General features: G+C 36.8%; 1 protein-coding gene across 10 annotated transcripts in view; it reads left to right on the top strand.

Moving 5' to 3' along the window:
- The window catches only part of Ganc (glucosidase alpha, neutral C), an 88,369-nt gene that overhangs the window by 9,275 nt on the left and 57,178 nt on the right, over positions 1–21,916 (top strand). For all 10 annotated transcript variants that reach the window (XR_013438506.1, XR_013438505.1, XR_013438507.1 and 7 more), the window contains exons 5-6: positions 15,099–15,226; positions 20,158–20,340. Coding sequence is in view for 7 of the 10 variants with exons in the window: in XM_040274001.2 (XP_040129935.2) it covers positions 15,099–15,226; positions 20,158–20,340 (311 nt within the window). In the remaining 3 variants the exon portion in view is untranslated. The remainder of the gene's footprint in view (positions 1–15,098; positions 15,227–20,157; positions 20,341–21,916) is intronic.

Raw genomic sequence — 21,916 nt, 5'->3', positions numbered from 1 at the left:
TCAGAGTATCATTGGTGAACCAAAATGAAAATTCTTTTTTTCTGATATCTGGGGGTTGAACCTAGAGCACTTTACTACAGAGCTTCATCCCCAGACCTTTTTTACTTTTATTTTTTTTATTTTGAGACAGGGTCTCACTAAGTTGCTGAAGGTCTTGCCTCCCAACCCCAAGTTGCTGAGGCTGGCCTCAAACTTTCAATCCTTCTGTCTCAGCTTCCTAAGTTGCTGGAATCACAGGCATGAACCACCATGCCCAGCTACCAAAATGAAAATTCTCAACACATCTAGAAACCAGTAGTTAGTGATAGACCCCCTACATATGCCCTGTATATTACTGTAGATCATTTTCTGTCTTTGGATCCTGAACATGTGAGAGACTGCTGTTCAAGTCAGTTGCCAGCACCAAAGTGCAACAGATCTAGATGCCTTTAGAGGAAAAGAATTTATAGTACAGGAGGACCCTCCGGATCTCAACACAGACAGCATTTGGCTCACAATGGAGCTGAGGAGCCTGAAAGCAAGGACAGATTAGTGGACCCCTTGGAACAGACTCTATGTTCAGGTGTTTGGAAATATCAGAACTGCATAAGGAATCTGAGCATTCTGAGTTCAATCAAATTTATATTCTGAGAAGTCACTCTGAAATATGGGCTGAATTCTTATTATGTCCTCCTTATCCTGTAAAGTTGAGAACACTAATAGAAACTTAAAAGTTTTATGCCTTATGTTTGTCTCATAGGAATGATGTAGATTGCCAAAGTCAATGTCTCGGCTTGGCACCAGAATCACGAGCCACCACACAGCTTTGTAGGTTCAAACAGCAATTCTTTATTCCAGCTCTCACACCACCTCCACACAGGTCCAGGGGCAAACGCGTTCTGCTGTCTCCCGCACAAACCACCTACTCCACGAGGCTATCTCCAAATCCCATTTTAATCTCACGAGAACTCAACGGGAACAAGCAGCAGGGGGAACAAGCAGCAGGAACACCCTAATCCCAGCAATAATCTTCAACCGCCAACTTCCCTAAAACCCATTATCTTAAACTGGCAACGCCTTAAACTCAAGGAGCCGGTTACTTCCTCAAACCTGATCAGCTCTAAACCCGGATCTGCCTAGGTCCTTGAGCAAGGTCACCTCATTAAAGCATGCATGCAATGTCCCATCAAATGTCCTCTAAGCAGCATGGGGTACGCTTGGCAAGGAAATTTCGATGCGTCATTCCTACTTGGTAATGGCCCTCAGCATCTCCCCCCTTCTGATTAATTAAACAACAAGCAATGCGGCTTAGGACCGTGCCTGGTAGGTTGTCCAATTCAACATATGGTTCTTACCCGTCATCGGATGAACTGACCTCTAGGCGTCAGTCCCCTGTCTTAGGTTGAATCCACTGCAATCAGATCAACCCGTCGCTGACTACCGGTCCAGCATTCAGCCATGCTTGTGGATAGGCCTAAGCACCAGTGGGGGGGTGAGGTTCTTGCCTCACCTCTGTTGGCCCCCAAATTTAACCTTGGTGCCAGTGGGGGGGTGAGGTTCTTGCCTCACCTCTGTTGGCCCCCAAATTTTAGACCATCACTAGTAGAAGGGAGGAAGATACAGAAATGCCACGACACCAAGCCAATTGACGGCTCCTTTGGAAAAATTGCATCACTGGTGACACCATCAGCAAAGATGCCGCCAGCATTACCACAATTAACATGGGGTGCGCTGGCAAGGAAATTGCATCACTGGTGACACCATCAGCAAAAATATGCCAGCAGTACCACAATTCGCTGCACCAGACGATAGTTAAAAATGTATGCAACTGATATATAGTCCAGGCAAGTTCTGCAGGCGGTTCAAATCGGAGGAGTCTATCAATATGTCCATTTCCTCCCAAAGTAAATCAAGTCTTTGATTGAGCATTACTTGTTGAGTTATATTCATTGATGCATCAGTTTATACAGTTTACTGTGGTAGCTATCATAGAAGCTGTAGTTTGGTTTTCTTTGTCTTCACCGGCACTGGGATGGAGATGGGAATTCTGGCAATGATGTTAAAGAGACATTATCCTGAACAGAATTATTAAATATGATGAAAAGGAAAAGTGAAAGTAAACAAACAGATCTGTTAATCACCTTTAAAAACAATAGTAAGCAAACAGATCTATTAACCACCCTTGAAAACAATCATTAACAGCTGTTTACCTAATTAGATTAAACCACTTAAATCACGTGAATAAAAAAAAATTCGGATCCATTTTTTCATGAGCGCTCCTCATATAAAAATATGGACATACACACATACTGACATGCAACACAAAACAGGGCACACATAACATACAACATATAAGACAATAATAACGGCCTTGTAGCTTTACCTAGGTAAAATCTCCATTGCAATGTTTAAAAACTCCACAGTCAAAAAACAAAACTGATCAGAAAAATATTAACCTAGGTTTGTATGAGCTCAAAAATAAAATAGAACTTTATGATGTGGGAAAAATGCAATAATAAAATAGATATTGAAAAAAGCACCGTGGTAAATCACTGTCACAGATGTAAGAATAGCCAAACTGGAGCTCTGGATTTCAGCTGTTATGGATTTCAGTCAAATCATCTTTTTTTTCTGTAGAAATTGTTTTGGTTAACCTCTCTGGAATCCAAATCGGCTGCTGTTCTCCCTGTGGGAACACAAAAACAGAACCCCGACTCCAGACAAACACTGGGTCAGGAGCTTTCCATTGTCCTGTTAGAATATCTTTCTAAAGTACCTTAGGCTTATGTACATTTTTCGGATACATATGTCTTTCCGCAGCACTAAGTCATGATGAATCCAAATTTAGAAAGTTTAGAGTAAAAAAAGGGTTATTTTAAGTTTATCTTTGGGGGATATATACCCCTTTAAGATCCTTTTAAATTTAAGTCTTTCAAAAGCATTTTTCCTTAGTTTTTAAAATTACTTTAGTCCTTTTAATTTTTAGATGTGGTTTTAAACCATAGTTGTCTTAGCCTTTTGTATTTTCTATCTGAAATACCTTTACTTGACATTTTTAACCATTTTCTATCTTATTTCTATCTTCTACTTTTCTTCTAAGGTTTTTATATTTACCCTTAGTTGCTTTCTTGTCTCCTAGTTTTCTTTTGTTTCCTATTTTGTGGGTTTAAAATTCTTGTCTTTCTACATCTTTTTTATCTTCCTATATCTTTTTTATCTTTCTACATCTTCTCTCTTTTTTTACCTTCCTGTACTTCTGTTTTTGAAGTTTTCCACTTCAAATTTTTAATCTTCTTTATCTAAATCTTTTATCTTATTATCTTCCCATTTTCATGGGTTATATTTTTTTTTTCTCCGTCATGAAGGCATCTTAACCACCTTCAATTTGACCTTTTAAACCCTTTTGCAACTTATTTAGACATTTTACAACTTTTTACTTTACCACACAAAGATTATCTCATCTCCCTCTTTTTGGTTTAAAATAGTTTGATGAGTAAAGCAATCTTTTTTGCGCCATGAAGGTATCTCAACCCCCTTCAATTTAACCTTTTAAAGCCTATTAATTATCATCTATACTGTACTTTTAAATGTACTTTTTCACCACCTACCGCTTTACTCTTTTAAACGAGGCTTAGATTCTGTATAAATTGCTTTAATGTTAGTTTACATGGCTGCCCTTCAACCAAAGGCTCTTTTTTACTCCATTGAGAAGCTTTGTCTCAATCTGCCATGTACAAATACCTTTTTCTTCTTTCTTCCTTTCTCAAGCTTATAAAGTAAGTCTAGTTTCCTCAAAATCTTTTTAAATGGCATTTACAACTTTTTACTTTACCATACAGAGATTATCTCATCTAGAAACATTTATTTAACCTTTAACCTTTTATATTAAAATATATTTCCACATCTTGAACCTTTTTATATCCCTTTTTTAACCGTTAACGCTTTTTATAAAATCACATTCTGAAACAACCCTTATAAAATTACTCCACTTTAATAAGATGAAATACTTTTATGTTTTCTAAGGTACTATTATACTGTAATTGAAACCCAACTGAAACTTCTTATACTCTTTGTATATAAATTACACATGATAGAATCTTAACACTTAGTAACCTTGTTTCAGCAAAGACACAGACCAAAGCAATATTAAACCTTTTTCCATTCACCAATTTATGAAAACACACATAATGTTTAAATATATTACCTTATGGAACTTAATAAGTAAAGAGTACTTGATTTCATATTTAGTGGTTGATATTTTAACACTGTAGCTTTTCAAATTAATCAGATGTCTCTAAAAACCAAGATCTTAGACAAGTATAGTAAACAGAACTAGCCATCTCTTTCTTGTTGAAGATAAATCCTTCTACAGGATACCATGATGGTCCCATTGATATACTTAATAACCCGTCTTTAAAAAGCCATGGGCTACATTTTTGTATTGTATCAACATATGCCCTAGCTGTTCTTGGTCTCACTGGGGTGCCTCCTTCCTCTAACAATTTCTCTTCCTCAGAGGCGAACAAATTCAAACCTTGAGTCAACCATTTTCCCCAGTTTGCCTGAGAAAGTTCTAGGAACAGGCAACTTGAAATAAAGACAAAATAAATCAAAACAAGAACACATTGTTTTTTGAAATGGTCACCCATTCTCTCGCCTTCCCTCAGGGGGGAGCGATTTTACTCACCTCCAAATTTCAGACGTTCCGCGTACGGGCCACCAAAATGCCAAAGTCAATGTCTCGGCTTGGCACCAGAATCACGAGCCACCACACAGCTTTGTAGGTTCAAACAGCAATTCTTTATTCCAGCTCTCACACCACCTCCACACAGGTCCAGGGGCAAACGCGTTCTGCTGTCTCCCGCACAAACCACCTACTCCACGAGGCTATCTCCAAATCCCATTTTAATCTCACGAGAACTCAACGGGAACAAGCAGCAGGGGGAACAAGCAGCAGGAACACCCTAATCCCAGCAATAATCTTCAACCGCCAACTTCCCTAAAACCCATTATCTTAAACTGGCAACGCCTTAAACTCAAGGAGCCGGTTACTTCCTCAAACCTGATCAGCTCTAAACCCGGATCTGCCTAGGTCCTTGAGCAAGGTCACCTCATTAAAGCATGCATGCAATGTCCCATCAAATGTCCTCTAAGCAGCATGGGGTACGCTTGGCAAGGAAATTTCGATGCGTCATTCCTACTTGGTAATGGCCCTCAGCAGTAGATCCAGACAATAATCTTTAAAAGTTATCAGCTCCTTGTGTTCATCTCATTGCATAGAAATAGAATCTCCATCAAAGGTTGTTTCTGGGATGAGATGATTGTTGTAAGGGGATTGCATATCAAGATATGGAACCAATGTTGTCTGGATGTTTGAATGCACATTCACTTAATAAGAATATTAGTTTTTTAAAAAAATTCAGATTCAGAAAGACAGATCCCAAAGTCTAAGAGGATCATATTCAGCTCACAGCTACAGTTCTCAAATTGTACTGATGAGGCAGATTCTGAAAAACACAGCACTCTCAGTGCCGGATTGCCCTCTCTCCTTTAAAACCCTTAAAGCAGTAACTTCAGATTCGTCAGGATTTGTTTTTGTTTATTCCTTCTTCCCAACTCTCTTTCCCCAATCTGTCCCTTAATAAACAATTAAGAAACAGAATCAAGCTTCATTCAACACTGTCTTTTTTTATTGCTTGGGCCATCATAACAAAATATCACAGACTAGGTGACTTAAACAGACATTTCTTTCTCACAGTTTTGAAGGCTGGAAATTCCAAGACAAGACAACATTCACTGTGATGGCCCTATTCCTGGCTTGTAGAAGGCTGCTTCTTCCTCACATGGTGGATAAAGACAGAATAAATTCTGGTTTTATAAAGACACTAATCCCATTTTAAGAACTCCACTCTCATGACCTCATCTAAGCCTAATCCCTCCCAAAGGCTCTGTCTCCAAATAACATAACATTGAGTGTTAGAACTTTTGCATGCAAATTTGGGTGTTCACAGTTCAGTTCATAGCATATATGATGTTCCTAGGATACAGTAATGTTACAAAACAAACTGAAGTGTTGATCTATATATTATCATCAGGTCAGGACATCCAGACTTTGAAGAGAAGCTGGTAGCAAGATCAGATACTGAATTTTCCTCACATAGGGTCCCAATATAGTATTGTTCTTATTCCTAAAGACAGAATAATCAAGTACCTATTTGATAAAGAAACATCCAGAAGAAAGTCTGGAAGGATAATGATCATAAAAGTGTTGACTGCTGGGCTGGGGATATAGCTCAGTTGGTAGAGTATGCGCCTTGCATGCACAAGGCCCTGGGTTCAATCCCCAGCACCACAAAAAAAAAAAAAAAAAAAAAAAAAAAAGTGTTGACTGCTGTTTTCCCCCCTACTATTATCATTTTTTTTCTTTTACCTTCAGTGAATTTTGTACCTTCAGTGTCCTAGATTGAGAAGCAGAGTTCTAATCTTGTGACATTGATACAAGGAAAAATGTACTTGTATTGTGAGTACAACTAGCAAGGCTGTCAGGAGCAGATCTTTGTCTTTAGCCTACTTTATATTGCTAATTTTAATGTTTTCTTTTAATATGGGTGATCATTTGACAACATAATTTACTTTTGCAACCTTTTTGCAAGATTTCACGAGAGAGCACTTCTCTTTCTCTAAGGATGCCATGATATTTCTGAGCACCTCCATGAAGTTATTCCTTACTTCTTCTAAGCAGAACAAAAATGAGAATTAGCCTAACTAGTCATATCCACAACAGATGAAGCATGGTTATCACTTTTTAGCAAGTGCTGTTTCTGTTGAAATGGCCAGGAATAGGCAGCAAATTTGGTAACTGGACAATCAGAAGTACACCTGGACAGGCTAATTGTCCTTGAGGAACAGGCTGATGCCCAGTGTGAAGTTTCTAGTGTTTTCCCTAGAGAATCAGTAAAACAGCTTACAGTAAAACAACTGAAACTGGATGGGGAAGTTAGTGCCCATTTAATGATTTAATGAGGTCTTGACCATTCTCTGAATCCTGGAAGGTCTTTAACAGCTGGGAGAGGTCATTCACTCTTACAGGCCTTTTAGGATAACTGTTGTTCTTTTTTTATTGCTTTTATTTTTTAAACATGACAATGGAATGCATCACAATTCTTATTACACATATAGAACACAATTTTTCATATCTCTGTATATAAAGTATGTTCACACCAATTCATGTCTTCATACATGTACTTTGGATAATAATGTCCATCATATTCCACCAACTTTGCTAACCCCCTGGCCCCTCCCTTCCCCTCCCACCCCTTTGCCCTATCTAGAGTTTGTCTATTCTTCCCATGCTCCCCCGCTCCCTACCCTACTATGAGTCAGTCACTTTATATCAGAGAAAACATTCGTCATTTGTTTTGGGGGGGATTGGCTAACTTCACTTAGAATTATCTTCTCCAACTGCATCCATTTACCTGCAAATGCCATGATTTTATTATCTTTTATTGCTGAGTAATATTCCATTGTGTATATATATGCCACATTTTTTTAACCCATTCATCTACTGAAGGGCATCTAGGTTGGCTCCACAGTTTAGCTATTGTGAATTGTGCTGCTGTAAACATTGATGTGGCTGTGTCCCTGTAGTATGCTACTTTTAAGTCCTTTGGGTATAGACTGAGGAGAAGGATAGCTGGGTCAAATGGTGGTTCCATTCCATGTTTTCCCAGGAATCTCCATACTGCTTTCCATATTGGCTGCACCAATTTGCAGTTCCACCAGCAATGTATGCGTGTGCCTTTTTCCCCACATCCTCGCCAATGCTTATTATTGTTTGTCTTCATAATAGCTGCCATCCACTGGAGTGAAATGCTATCTTAGAGTAGTTTTGATTTGCATTTTTCTAATTGCTAGAGATTATGAACATTTTTTCATATATTTGTTGATTGATTATCCTCTTCTGAGAAGTGTCTGTTCGTGTCCTTGGCCCATTTATTGACTGGGTTATTTGTTTTCTTGGTGTTTACCTTTTTAAATCCTTTAAATACCTTAGAGATTAGTGCTCTATCTGATGTGTGAGTTGTTAAAGATTTGCTCCCAAGATGTAGGCTCTCTATTCACCTCACAGATTGTTTCTTTTGCTGAGAAGAAACTTTTTAGTTTGAGTTCATCCCATTTGTTGATTCTTGGTTTTAATTCTTGTGCTCTAAGTATCTTATTAAGGAAGTTGGGGCCTAATCCCACATGATGAAGATTAGGGCCTACTTTTTCTTCTATTAGGCAGAGAGCCTCTGGTTTAATTCTTAGGTCCTTGATCCACTTTGAGTTTTGTGAATGGTGAGAGATAGGGGTTTAATTTCATTTTTTTGCATATGTATTTTCAGTTTTTCCAGTACCATTTGCTGAAGAGGCTATCTTTTCTCCAATGCATGTTTTTGGCACCTTTGTCTAATATAAGATAATGGTAATTTTGTGGCTTATTCTCTGTGTCCTCTATTCTGTACCGTTGATTTAACAGTCTGTTTTTGGTGCCAATACCATGCTGTTTTTGTTACTATTCCTCTGTAGTATAGTTTAAGGTCTGGTATAGTGATGCCATTTGCTTTACTCTTCTTGCTAAGGATTGCTTTAGCTATTCTGAGTCTCTTATTTTTCCAGATGAATTTCATGATTGCTTTTTCTATTTCTATGTAGAATGCCATTGGGATTTTGATGTGTGAGTTGTTAAAAGAATTGCATTAAATCTGTATAGTGCTTTTGGAAGTATGGTCATTTTGATAATATTAATTCTGCCTATCCAAGAGCAAGGTAGATCTTTCCGTGTTCTAATGTCTTCTTTGATTTCTTTCTTTAGGGTTCTGTAGTTTTCATTGTATAGATATTTAACCTCTTTTTTTGAGGCTGTTGAAAATGGGGTAGTCTTCTTTGTTTCCCTTTCTGAGGATTTGTCACTGATATTCAAAAATGCTTTTGATATATGGGTGTTGATTTTATAACCTGCTACTTTGCTGAATTCATTTACTGGTTCTAGAAGTTTTGTGGGGGAGCTTTTTGGGTCTTGTAGCTGTAGAATCATATTGTCAGTAAATAGTGCTAATTTACATTCTTCTTTTCCTATACATGTCCCTTAATTTCTTTCGACTGTCTAATTGTCCTGGCCAGTGTTTCAAGAATTATGTTAAATAGAAGTGTTTAAAGAGGGAATCACTGTCTTGTTCCAGTTTTTAGAGGGAATACCTTCAATTTTTCTCCATTTATAATGATGTTGGCCTGGGACTTACTGTAGATAGCCTTTACGATGTTGAGATATGTACCTGTTATCCCTGGTTTTTCTAGTGTTTTGAACATAAAGGGATGCTGTATTTTTTAAATGCTTTTTCTGCATCTATTGAGAGATCATATGATTCTTATCCTTGAGTCTATTTATGTCTATAGTTTGTTTATTCAACTTTTGTTTCAAAGATCTATCCAGTTGTGAGAGAGATATGTTAAAGTCACCCAAAATTATTGTGTTGTGATTAGTTTGACTCTTGAACTTAAGAAGAATTTGTCTGATGAACACAGCTGCACCACTGTTTAGGGCATATATATTTATGATTGTTATGTCTTGTTGGTGTATGATTCCCTTGAGGAGTATATAATGTCCATCTTTATCCCTTTTGATTAACTTTGGCTTGAAGTCTACTTTATTTGATAGGAGGATGGAAACCTGTGCTTGCTTCTGCAGTCCATGTGAGTTGTATGATTTGTCCCAACTTTTCACCTTCAGTCTGTGTATGTCTTTTTCTATCAGATGAGTCTGATAGGAGGCACCATATTGTTGGGTCTTTTTTTTTTCTAATCCAATCTGCTAGCCTATGTCTTTTGATTGGTGAGTTTAAGCCATTAATATTAAAGGTTAGTATTGAGACATGGTTTGTCATATTTGTTTATTTTTGTTATTTAACTTGACTTAATTTTCTTCTTTGACTAGTTTTTATTTTAGGGTATTACCTCCCTCTGCTGATTTTCACTGTTGTTTTTTGTTTCCTCTTCATGGAATATATTTCCAAGGATGTTTTGTAGTGTTGGTTTTCTAGTCATAAATTCTTTTAACTTTTGTTTATCATGGAAAGTTTATGTTTCATCTTCAGATCTATAGCTTAATTTTGCTGGATATAAGATTCTTGGTTGGCACCCATTTTCTTTCAGAGCTTGATATATGTTGTTCCAGGATCTTCTAGCTTTTCAGGGTCTGTGTTGAAAAATCTGCCGTTATCCTAATTGGTTTTCCCCATATGTAATTTTATTCCTTTCTCTTATGGCTTTTAAAATTCTCTCCTTATTCTATATATATGTATATATATCTTATATCTGCATTTTCATTATAATATGGCTTGGTGTGGATCTGTTGTGATTTTCTACATTTGGCATCCTAGAGGCCTCTTGAATTTGGATTTCCAATTCATTCTTCATGTTTGGAAAGTTTTCTGATATTGTTTCATTGAATAGATTGTTCATTTCTTTGGTTTGGACTTCTATGCCTTCCTTTATCCCCATAACTCTTAAATTTGGACTTTTTATGCTATCCCATATTTCTTGAATGTTCTGCTCATGGTTTTTTACCTTTAACAATGTATGGTCTATCTCCTTTTCAAGATTATATATTTTATCTTCATTGTCTGATTTCCTATGTTCCAAGTGGTCTACTCTGTTGGTGATGCTTTCATTTGAAATTTTAATTTGGTTAATTGTTTCTTTCATTTCAGAGATTTCTGTTTTTTGTTTTTGTTTTTGTTGTTGTTGTTTTTAGAACTTCTATCTCCCTGTTGAGGTGAACTTTTGCTTCCTGTATTTGTTTATGTAGCTTCTTGTCAAATTGATCTTTCACTGCCTATATTTGTTCTCTGATACTTTCCTTGAGTTCACAGAACATTTTAACCATGTACATCCTAAACTCCTCCTCTGACATTTCTTCTGCTATGGCTGCCAATGATTCTAATGATGTGGTGTCTTCATCTGTTTGGGGCACTTTCTTCATGTTGCTTGTGTGTTTTCCTTTCTAGCTCTGTGGGTCTATATTGTTATTGTTTTTACCCTATAGGTTTGTAGTACTCTTGTAGGGATTCCAAGACCTCTCCTCTATATGATGTTGTTCAGATGAATCAGTCCTCAAAGTTCTATTTCATGCAGAGTTCTTGGTTTCACATATGTTGGGGATGTGAGGGCCAGAGGATAGAGGGGTAGGGGAAAAAAAAAAAACTCAAAGGAAGAAATCAGGGTTGTAGCTAGCTTTAGAGATCCGTATCTTTCCTGCTTCTCTTCTCATCCAATAGGTGGGGTCGTCAGTTGTAAGCTGGTGTCTCTGCCCTCCAGATGGTGAAGGTAACCAGGATAGGAAGACTAGTCCTGGAAAAGGGTGCCTGGATACAGGGAGTGCCACCCGCCAGTCCCTGCAGGGAGACTGCACCTCACGGGTCTCTTTTTGGGACCGCTCGTGTGACTTGAGCTCCCAGAACTATCTTCTTCTCTTGCCTAGAGATTTCCCAGTTCCTGGTCTGTTAGGCTCCAAACTTTAGCCCCGTCTCCCTCTTCTCTAGATGTTCCCAATTGAGGAAACTCTCCCTTGGGCGGCTCCCTGGTCACACTGCACTCCTGTGTTGGGCATCTACTGTGTTGGTTTACTACCGCAGGGAAGCAGGGAAGGTTGGAAACCTGGTACCTGGCTGCTGGAGATCTGGGAACTGCCCCCAGCTAATATGGATATGGCAAGAATGTTGAGCCAAGATGGCAGTGTTCTGCTTTCAGCACCTGAGTGTCTAGTGAGGTAGGAGGAGCCTGGAGAGGTGGGGGAAGCCGGGTGATGGCAGTGTGCTATGGGTAGGTAGCAGCTGAGTGACCTGCATGGGAGCAGAGTGAAGTCTTGGCAATCTACAGATGTGTTGATAGGTGGTTCTGCTAAGGCGCTTGCTGAGCCTTGCTTGGGCTAGAACTTTGGACGAATATTCAGCGTCCTACTCGAATGCTGAGGTCCCAAGCCCTGCACGGAGTCACTGGTGATTTCTGCGGAAAGCAGCTGTATAGGGGTCCTCTAACACTCTTAGAGATGAAATATTCTGACTAGGTGAGATCTGGATCACAGAGCAACACAGAATGCTGCCTCCCTCTGGCCCGCCATCTTGAGACTTCCAGGGTATCTGTTCTTCATATCATAGAGACCTGGTGTCAGAGGAAAAGTAAGATCAGTCCATCAAGGAGGTGTTGATAGTGGATATTATGAAGGAAAATCTTAGATTTGGAGATTACTACAAATTAAATTTAAATTATTAAATTTCCCCATTTAAATGTGTATTCAAGGATTGTTAACTTCATGATAGTTTCTAATAGTTGTGATTCCCAGTCATGGGTGAAAAAAAGTTGTTCTAGTATAACTATGGTCAATTCTCTGCATGAATACATAGACAAAGCTATTTCTACCACTATGTTTTTTATAAAATGTCTCATATTTTTTGCTCGTGTGGACATTAAAAACAATTAGACTTATGGATGATAGGCTAATAGGTTTTGTTTTATTTAGTGTAGGAGAAATAAGATAAGCCATGTGTACTCTTTTACCCTGACTGAAAAATGGGCCTCTGAGTAAGGGTATATGAAAAACCAACCAGAGACTTGTAATATCAGAAAGAGCCTCCAAAAAATGTCCTTCTCTGAGGGTTTATCTCAGCTTCTCTGCATATGTGGATGTTATACATCTTAAATATTTTTAAGGAAGCAAAACCCCATTAAAATTTTTAGGTTTTATCTGCATGCAATTTGAGAGTAACTGCTTTTATTATCTTAGGATTAATATTAACTTCTCAATTTAAGCAACCCAACTTCTAGAACTTATTTTAATATAATTTTCATTGATATTCCCAACCATCACTACTAGGAAGTAAGTATTTGTAATTCATTTATATATATATATATATATTGTTCATAAATATCTAAATAGGTCCCTAACAAGTAAGAACAGGAATATCTAGAAATTCTTAAAACAAATTAAATAATGTAACATTCACATCTAGACTTTTTGAAAGAGCAAAGTTTTGAGGAAAAGATTGAGCAGTAGTGCAGTTAAGAAGGCTGTGGCTTTAAAACTGTCATCTAAAGAGTCCTGGGGTTTCCCTGGAAGTATCTAAGAGCTCAACGCAGAAAGGAGAGAGGGCTCTAAGCTAGGAATTCTGGACTACTTCCACTGTCTTTAACCCAAGTAGCTTTATTTATTTGATTTCTTGGAGTATACTGATATTAGGGAAACAAAAAACTAAACCAACAGGTAATAGAGCATTAACCAGATCATAGCAGTTAAGTACATACTAACATCTAAGAATATAATGTGCTAGAACATGAAACCTGTATTGGTGAAAGAGATATAATGAATCTTGGAGCTAGGGGGATAACTCAGTGGTAGAACACCTGCTTAGCATCCAATCAATCCCCAATACCAAAAACAAAATAAAAAGAATGGATCTGAATATTGACTTTGAAGAGAGCCACCCTATTGGGGAATATTGCTCAGTTAAGTTTTTAAAATTTTAAAATGGAGCTTTAACGCTGATTTAAAAATTGCTTATTTGGTTAGTTATTTTTTTTAAGAAATATATTTTACTAAAAATAGGATTCTGAGTACACAACTAGATACAATTTGTTAATCATATATAGGCAGACAACCTATATATGCCCTTGGTAACATGTTTTGCCCATTTTTGCCTATTTGAAATTGTAGTAATCTCCAAAAACCCTGCCGAAATACCTCCTCTTCCAGCAATCCCAGAACCTCTCACCTCACATTCATAATTGATAGACCCCTTACTGGAGGACTTGAACTTCAAAACCAGTCTTAGCAAATTAGCCAATCTCTAAACAACTTAGTGAGACCCTGTCTCAAAATAAAAAATAAAAAGTGCTGGGGATGTGGTCCAATGGTAAAATGACCCTGAGTTCAGCACCAAAAATAAAATAAAAAATAGTTCCCTTCCTTATTTCCCCTAGCACTATACTTGTCTTTCTATCTGCGCTTATAAAATGCCTTATGTGAACTTTGTACCTGTTTCATCCCTTTTAAATTACCGTCTCCCTAAGACTTTAATCATCACAATGTTAAATAAATGTTAGTTGAATTTAAGAGAGCAATGGAAATGTACTCAACATAGTTCTGTCTTAAATTCTCTATGAAATCATCCATAGCCGTAGCACCAGTTTGTCGCTCTTCAGTATCATGTCACTGCTTACAGTCCTTATCTAGTCTTCTATATTCATTCTCAAGAGGCAATGATCCTTGAAAAGCATATTTTTTTGGTGCTACTTGATATTTTCCATGCTTATATCACCATATATCATCTCTTCCACACTACATCACACAGCCAACCCAGGTTACTCTTTTTAGATGTAATAATAATAATATAAGTATCCATTTGTAACCAAAACTTAGCATCATACTTCATGAAGAATTTGCCATAGACGAGTGTGGCATGACACACCCATTGAAAGCCACCGTCTTAAAATAGTCCTCTGATCTAGATGCCTCATTTTGTAACCTAAATCTGGCCATTTCTGTCTCATAGAGCTGACTTGATTTTAGTATAGCAAGCCTCATTTCATCTAATACTAGAGAACCACAGAGATCATCATTTTACTCTATATTCTATTCTGTGGCCTGCTAGCCTTCATCTTTCATTCAGTTGGAATCAAATTATTATGCTTTTAACAAACTGTTATTCTTAGCACATCTGTAATTTATCATAGATAATAGTGGCTATGTATCTCAATTTCCCAAGGCTGTTTTTAGTTTATCCCTGTTATCCATGTAATTATTAATAGTCACTCTTTATTCTAAAGGTCCTGGTTTGGACAATTACATGTTTACCTAACCATATAGGGGTACTTCTTGTGCTACCACAGGTGTAACCAAGCAAGTACATAAATTGGGAGCTTGTTCTTTCTATTATTTTCATTTTTCTCTAATTTTCATAGCCTAATTTTTATAGCTATATATGCCCTTTAATAATTTAAACAAATTATTTTCTTTCTAATTATTGTAATTTGTTAGAATATCATTGGGAAACCTGTTGAAGCTAATCTCATATATTTGTTCCCAGGTTCCTCTTTTGGCTGAAATTAATGGTATAGAGAGAAACATTTTCAGACTTAAAATCAATGAAGAAACTCCACTGAAACCCAGGTATGAAGTGCCTGACGTCCTCATCAGCAAGCCAAAGACTGTAAGGTAAGCCAAGGAACAAGATATCTTAGATACACCCTCTACATGTTCTTTTACCATACCTTGAATACCTGAGTTTTTTTATATGCCTCCTATTTTGTCTTTTCAAAACTATAATCATTTTTAGGGTTAGTATTCAATTATTCGGGGATAAGTTTATCAGTTTTCTATGTTATCCATTCTATTTATTCTTTACCACTTTACTTACCAGCACCTATTAATAGGGGAACAGAACTTTGATCCCCACTTTCCTTCTCACAACAAAACAGTTTATTAGCTAGACTTTGGGAGCAAGTAGAAAGAAAACTATTTATTCAGATTAACAGCAAGGCTCTAGAGACCTAATTTACCAGCCAAATTCCCATACCAATAGTAATTTATAATTTAGACTAACTCACTCTTAATTAAGGGTATTCTTAGAAGTCTAAAATGTAATTTTACTTAGAGAGAAATTAATTATTGGTACCTAGGTGAAAAAATCTTTAGGGACTAAAGCATTTTTCGAATGTGTGCAAAATCTTAATCAGTTTTCCCCACAGTGAGATTTCAAGTCTGTTTCTCCCAGTTGATTTCTGGTTTTTGTTTTTTCATATTTTTTCACTAAGGAAAAATAAAACTATGCCAGATATTTTAATTTTCGCTATCACTCCCATGGTTTTAGGTAGATTATTTTTTCCACAAAAATATTATTAAAGGTCAGTAGAGGACTGTGGTTGTAGCTCAGTGGTAGAGTGTTTGCCTAGCATGTGTGAGGCACTGGGTTCAATCCTCAGCACATTAAATAAATAAATAGATAGATAGATAAAATGAAGGTGTTGTACCTATCTACAACTAAAAAAATTTATAAAAAATATTTTTTAAAGGTCAGTAGAAATATGGAAAAACCAATTTTATTATGATAAATTAAAGTCATCTATTCACTGAACTGCTATTGTATGCCAAGAAAACAGGATTAAAGGAGACTGTTTTCAAGCCTTTACAGTTTGACAATTGAGTTTATGCATATATATAACCAATTGGTCACAGTAAGTTATTTTTTAATGATGGAGGTTTCACTTTGCTTAGAGATCCTTTAACATTTTGAATTCTGCATTCACAAGTAAAATTAATATAATAGTTTTTCTCTACTATCTTTGCCATGTTTTAGATTCTGGATGATATTAATTTTGAGCGGTAAATATGACTATTAGTTCTGCTTCTGTTCCCACCTCTTTCTAGAGGGCCTGTCACTATTGCAACTAAAAACCTAAAAACTGCATTTCTCAGATTCCCTTGTACCTAGAGTTTCTGATATAATTTAGTTTCTACCAATCATATGCATGTGCATAAATGTTGATTTTAGTACTAAATTCTCCATTTTGTTTGTGTAGATCTGGCAGCTGTAGACTGGCTCTAAGGCCATTAGTTAGGATCACAGGTTCCTAATCTCCATAGTAGCGCTAATATGGCATGATCCTAGAACCCAACAATTGCCACAGTGATTTCTGATTATCCAACTTCCTAAGATAGAAGTTCCATTTATTTTATCATAGTTCTGATGTTTAGAAAGCCAAGATCAAGGTGTTAGCAGGCTTGGTTTCTTAAAAGGCCTATCTCCTAGGCCTTACAAGAAGCGTGTCTACTTTCTTGCTGTGTCCTCACATAACTGTCCGTGTGTGTGTGTTTATGTGTCTGTGTGTGTCTGCGCGTATCTCTGCGTGCACATGCATGCATGCTTCTGTGTCCTCTAATCTCTTCTCATAAGGACACTAGTCATAATAGACTTTATAATGACTTCATGCGATAGGATTTTGATTTTCACTTAATTACTTCTTTAAAGGTCCTATCTCTAAATACAGTCACACACTGAAGTACTAGGAGTTAGGGCTTCAAAATATGAAACTGAGATATAAGTTCCATTGGCCATACAGTAATACAGTATTGTTTCTAGGGGTCATTACTAGATGTATAGTCTGAAACCTTCCCATGATGTAAGCAAAGAGTTTCCACTATTAAGTCATTTATTTTCTGCCAGAGTTCTTCCTATTATTACCAGTTGATCCCTTGTTAATAAAGTAGTTGCTATCCGAAGTGGGTATAGGCAACAGAACCTCAAGAATGGGAATATGCGATTGGCTTTTGATCTAGTTAGATTTGAAGGCAATGAGGACCTGGTTACCATTATGTGATGGAATACTAATATGAACTGAATTGTGTCTTCCCCAAAAATTGATTTTTTGAACCCCTAACTCCTAATACCTCAAAATGTAACTGTATTTGCGATGGGCCTTTAAAGAGGTGATTAAGTTAAAATGAGGACATTAGGTTGGGCCTCACCAATTATGACTGGTGTCCTTATAAGAAAAGGAGATTAGGGCACACACACACACACACACACACACACAGGAACACTCATATGAGGACTCAGAAATAAGGTTCGGCAAGCTTAGGGAATAGGCCTTACAAGAAACCACACCTGGCCAAGTGCAATAGCACATACCTGTAATCCCAATGACTCGGAAGGCTGAGTCAGAAAGATAAGAAGTTTAATGCCAGCCTGGACAACTTAGTGAGACCCTATCTCAAAATAAAAAGGGCTATAAATCTAGTTCAGGGGTAGAGTTTCCCTAGATTTAATTCCCAGTACACAGTGGTAGGGGGTATAGAAACCAAACCTTCCAACACCTTGGTCTTGGAATTCCAGCTTCCAGAACTATGAGAAAATAAATTTCTATTGTTTAAGCATGTACCCACCCTGTGATATTTTGTTTTGGATGCATAGCAAACTAATATAAGTAGTAATAAACCATGGTATTCTGTGTCAAAGTTACTTAAATTACTACTGGTGGTCAACTGAAATAAAACACCTATTGAAAGCAGACCAGGTGGTAGAACCATAGCACTAAACTCTGTGGTAGCCTAGCTGCTATTAGCTTCCCTGAAGAGCTTAATGAAAGAAAACAGTCTTAGGACTTTAAATTCTTAACTCATGATTTTTTCAGAGAACTATCCTGAAATTCTATCATCTCTTGTAGCTGCAGGGTCCTTGTAGCTGAAAATCACATACAGAGTTTGATACTAAAGCTATTGAATGAGAACCGAAGTTGAATTCACAACTTCCTCACATCTGTGAACTTAGGGAGTTAACTGGGAAGAGGAAGGACCTGTTAAAATTTAATGGCAACATTTGCAAGAGTTTCATAAACCTAAATACCTGAACTTCAGAACTCCACTGAGCTTCCCATTCTTGAAGAAATGGCTCTTCTTGCTATATCCAATAAGATTGATCCTGACTTGCTTGACCCTGACCTCATCTAAGAGAAACCTTGAAAAGGGATTTCAATGTTCTTTGTTTTACCCTTACCATCCTTGATTCCCTCCAGACTCATTGTCACAGCCAGATCCCAATTTATTTGAGCATATTACATTCAACCTTAGGAGGAGAAGGCTTGCATGCTTACAGAATTATAAGAATTTATGATGACAAAAACCTGGGAAATGTGTGGAAATTATTTCTGGGGGATTTTTAGACAAGAAGAAAGAAACTTATTTTAGATCAGGTTAAATTTATTGACACAGGTACATGTACCAGAGAATATAGATTTGATATCTAAATGGGACAGCTGAGAGTGGTTCAGGTAGTTTGCTTGGTTGATTAACTTTGAACTATGGATTCTGCTGATTAAACTGAGATCCAAAAATTCCAAAGCACATCAAAGAAGAAATGATTCATAGACTTAGGGAAATAAAGATGTTCAAGTGGATTTGTCACATAAAACCAGCTCACCTAGCCCCTCATTCTTTCTGCAAGAGAATCCAGAAGATACCCCTTCATTGAGAAATACATTAGCAAAGGAACAGTTGGAAAGCATTGCAATGAATTTTTTTCTTTTGCAGACTGGAGATAATGGTGGGAATTGATGCCATTAAAATGGCCTCTCTGCAGTGACAATGATAAAAGATTCAAGGTGATAGAGGTAGCAGCATTTAATTGTGAGAGACAAAGTGGACATAATTTCATAATATGCAGTAAGGCTCACATAGTACACAAAACATTTTAACCCTCAGGGTAGTTAACAATTTATCCTGGGGTCCATTAGTCTAAGACAGATGGACTAGAGTCCTGCTTAATGAGCAGTGAGACAGCCTCTCAACCACTCCAGACAATTGGTTTCCAGGTCCCAAGCATCTACGTGAAAGGGAGTCCTAGAATCCATGGAAAATGACTGAAAGGACATAGTAAGAACATAAACTGTCCCATATCATCATCCCTAAAAGATCCTATGATTGTTTACCAGAGTGAATGTGCACTACAAAAATGGAGAAATCTAGGACTGAGAGGGATTTTAAGTGCTGGCTCTGAGCTTACATCCTTAGGCTCCAAAACATCTTAAGAGTCTGCCTATCGAATTGGAGGCTGATGAGGTATAATAATAAGTAAATAAATAAAAGTAATAAGTAGTAATAAGTAGATAAATAAAAATTGACCTGGTCCATTTCCTGTAGACTCCTTAATTTCTGAATATATGGTGGAAATGAGAAAGGAAAATAATGTTTAAATTCTGAAGTGTTACTAGACTTTACACACAAAAGTAATACTGATGATGACAGTTAACACTTGAATGTTTCTGTGTCAGGTACTATGCATGGTCTTACTTAATTCTGTCCAAAAAACTATTTTGGTTACAACTTCTATCTGTACTTTACAGATAAGAAAACTGAGATATAGAAATGTTGAATAACTTCATTATCTAATGTTATAAAGTAATATGGTAAAGTTATGTTCGATATAAGCTCTCTTGACACCAAAGCCCATGCTCTCAACAATGGTTTTCCACTGTCCTATCTATGCTATATTCATTAAGATTGATTTACTAATTAATTACTTTGAATTACAAGTCACATAGAACCACGTAGACCTATAGCAATTTATTTTCCTTTCCTGCTCTGTTTTCTAGGCTGATTTCATGCTCAGGGGATAAAGGCAGTCTGATATTGGAAGATGGAAAAGGAGATCTGAAGTGTCATATCACAGAAAACCCATTCAAGATAGATTTGGTATCTGAAAAAGAGGTTGTGATGAGCATAAATTCCCAGGGCAAATTATTCTTTGAGCACCTACAGATTCCTCCCAAACAAAGGTATTTTTACATATTACTTAATGCATAAAGACCTAACAAAAACCTGGTTATGAGTATCAGCTGCTTATCAGGATAATAAATTCATCACAGAAAATTGGTTTAACGTTTTTGCTGTGATATTCTGAGAAATTTCATGTTTCCATATGTGCAGGTAAATACATGCTTTGTGACAAAAATGATTCCCAAACTTTTGAGAATGTCACATTCTTACTACACCCTGGGTGTGACTGATGGCATTCTCTCCCTCCATAGCCTTCTAAAAAAGTATTAATGTAAACTATTATGTCTTCAAAATGTCACTTTCTCCCCTAGAATAACTTGAGTAACTGTAAGTATGAATAGTTCTACAGGAATGTTCTTGGACTATCCACTCCATCAAAGCTACTTGTTCCCAGTCACATAATTAAGAAGTAATGATAAGGAAGAGATTCTTCCTTTAAAAAAAATTATTTTAAGTCTTCCAGTCAGTAGTTCTTTGCATTTTTATCATAATAGTAAACATATTACATGGTCTTCAGAGAGCATTTAGCAGTCATTATTCCCAAATAGTGAGAGGTTTTTTCCTGGGTTTCATTTTATTTCTATCTTAAATTATAAATTTTAAATATTAAAAATATCTTGGGCCTGGAGCTATAGCTCTGTGGTACAATACTTGCCTAGTGTATGTGAAGCCCTGAGTTAAACCACCAGTGTCACAAATAAAAATAAATAAATAAAATAAAATCCTCCTAGAGAATGAGTGAGTTAGGATGCAGGATACAAGATTAAATATGCAAGAGTCAGTTACTTTCCTGTATACCAGCAATGAAAAGTGCAATTTGAAATAAAAAACACATTTACCACTTATATTAGCACCCTCAAAACAAAATACTTATCTTTAAATTTAAAAATAAGTGAAAGATCTATGTGAGGAAGACTACAATACTCTGATGAAATATTTCAAAGAACCGTATAAATAGTAAGTTGTTTTGTTTTCATGGATAGAACACCTTGATATTGTCAAGATGCCAGTTCTCCCAACCTTATCTGTATAGTCAAAGCAATCTAAATTAAAATCCCAGCAAGTTATTTTGTGAATATTGACAAACCAAAGTTGTATGGAAAGGCAAAAGATCCAGAATAGCCAACTCATCACTGAGGAGACTAACAAAGTTGGAGAACTGATAGCCTAACTCAAGACTTACTACAAGGCTACAGTAATAGAGATAGTGTGGTATTAGTGAAAGGGCAGACATATAAATCAGTGGAACAGAATAGAAAGCCCAGAAATAGACTCACACAGTGGTCAAATGATCTTTAGCAAAGAGCAAATGTAGTACAGAGCCAATAGTCTTCAACAAATGATACTGGAACCATTAGATGCCTACATGCAAAGAGTAAATCTAGGCACAGACCCTATTGACTTCACAAAACATGATCTCAAGGTGGATCCGAAACCTAAATGTAGAGGCTGGGGTTGTAGCTTAGTGGTGGAGTACTTGCCCTCATGTGTGAGGCACTTAGTTTGATTCCCAGCACCAAATAAAAAAACTAAATAAAATAAAGGTATTGTGTCCATCTACAACTAAAAATATTA

This window comes from Ictidomys tridecemlineatus, chromosome 5 (assembly GCF_052094955.1).
Source record: "Ictidomys tridecemlineatus isolate mIctTri1 chromosome 5, mIctTri1.hap1, whole genome shotgun sequence".
NCBI lineage: Eukaryota > Metazoa > Chordata > Mammalia > Rodentia > Sciuridae > Ictidomys > Ictidomys tridecemlineatus.
This window is presented reverse-complemented; position numbering and strand designations above follow the sequence as displayed.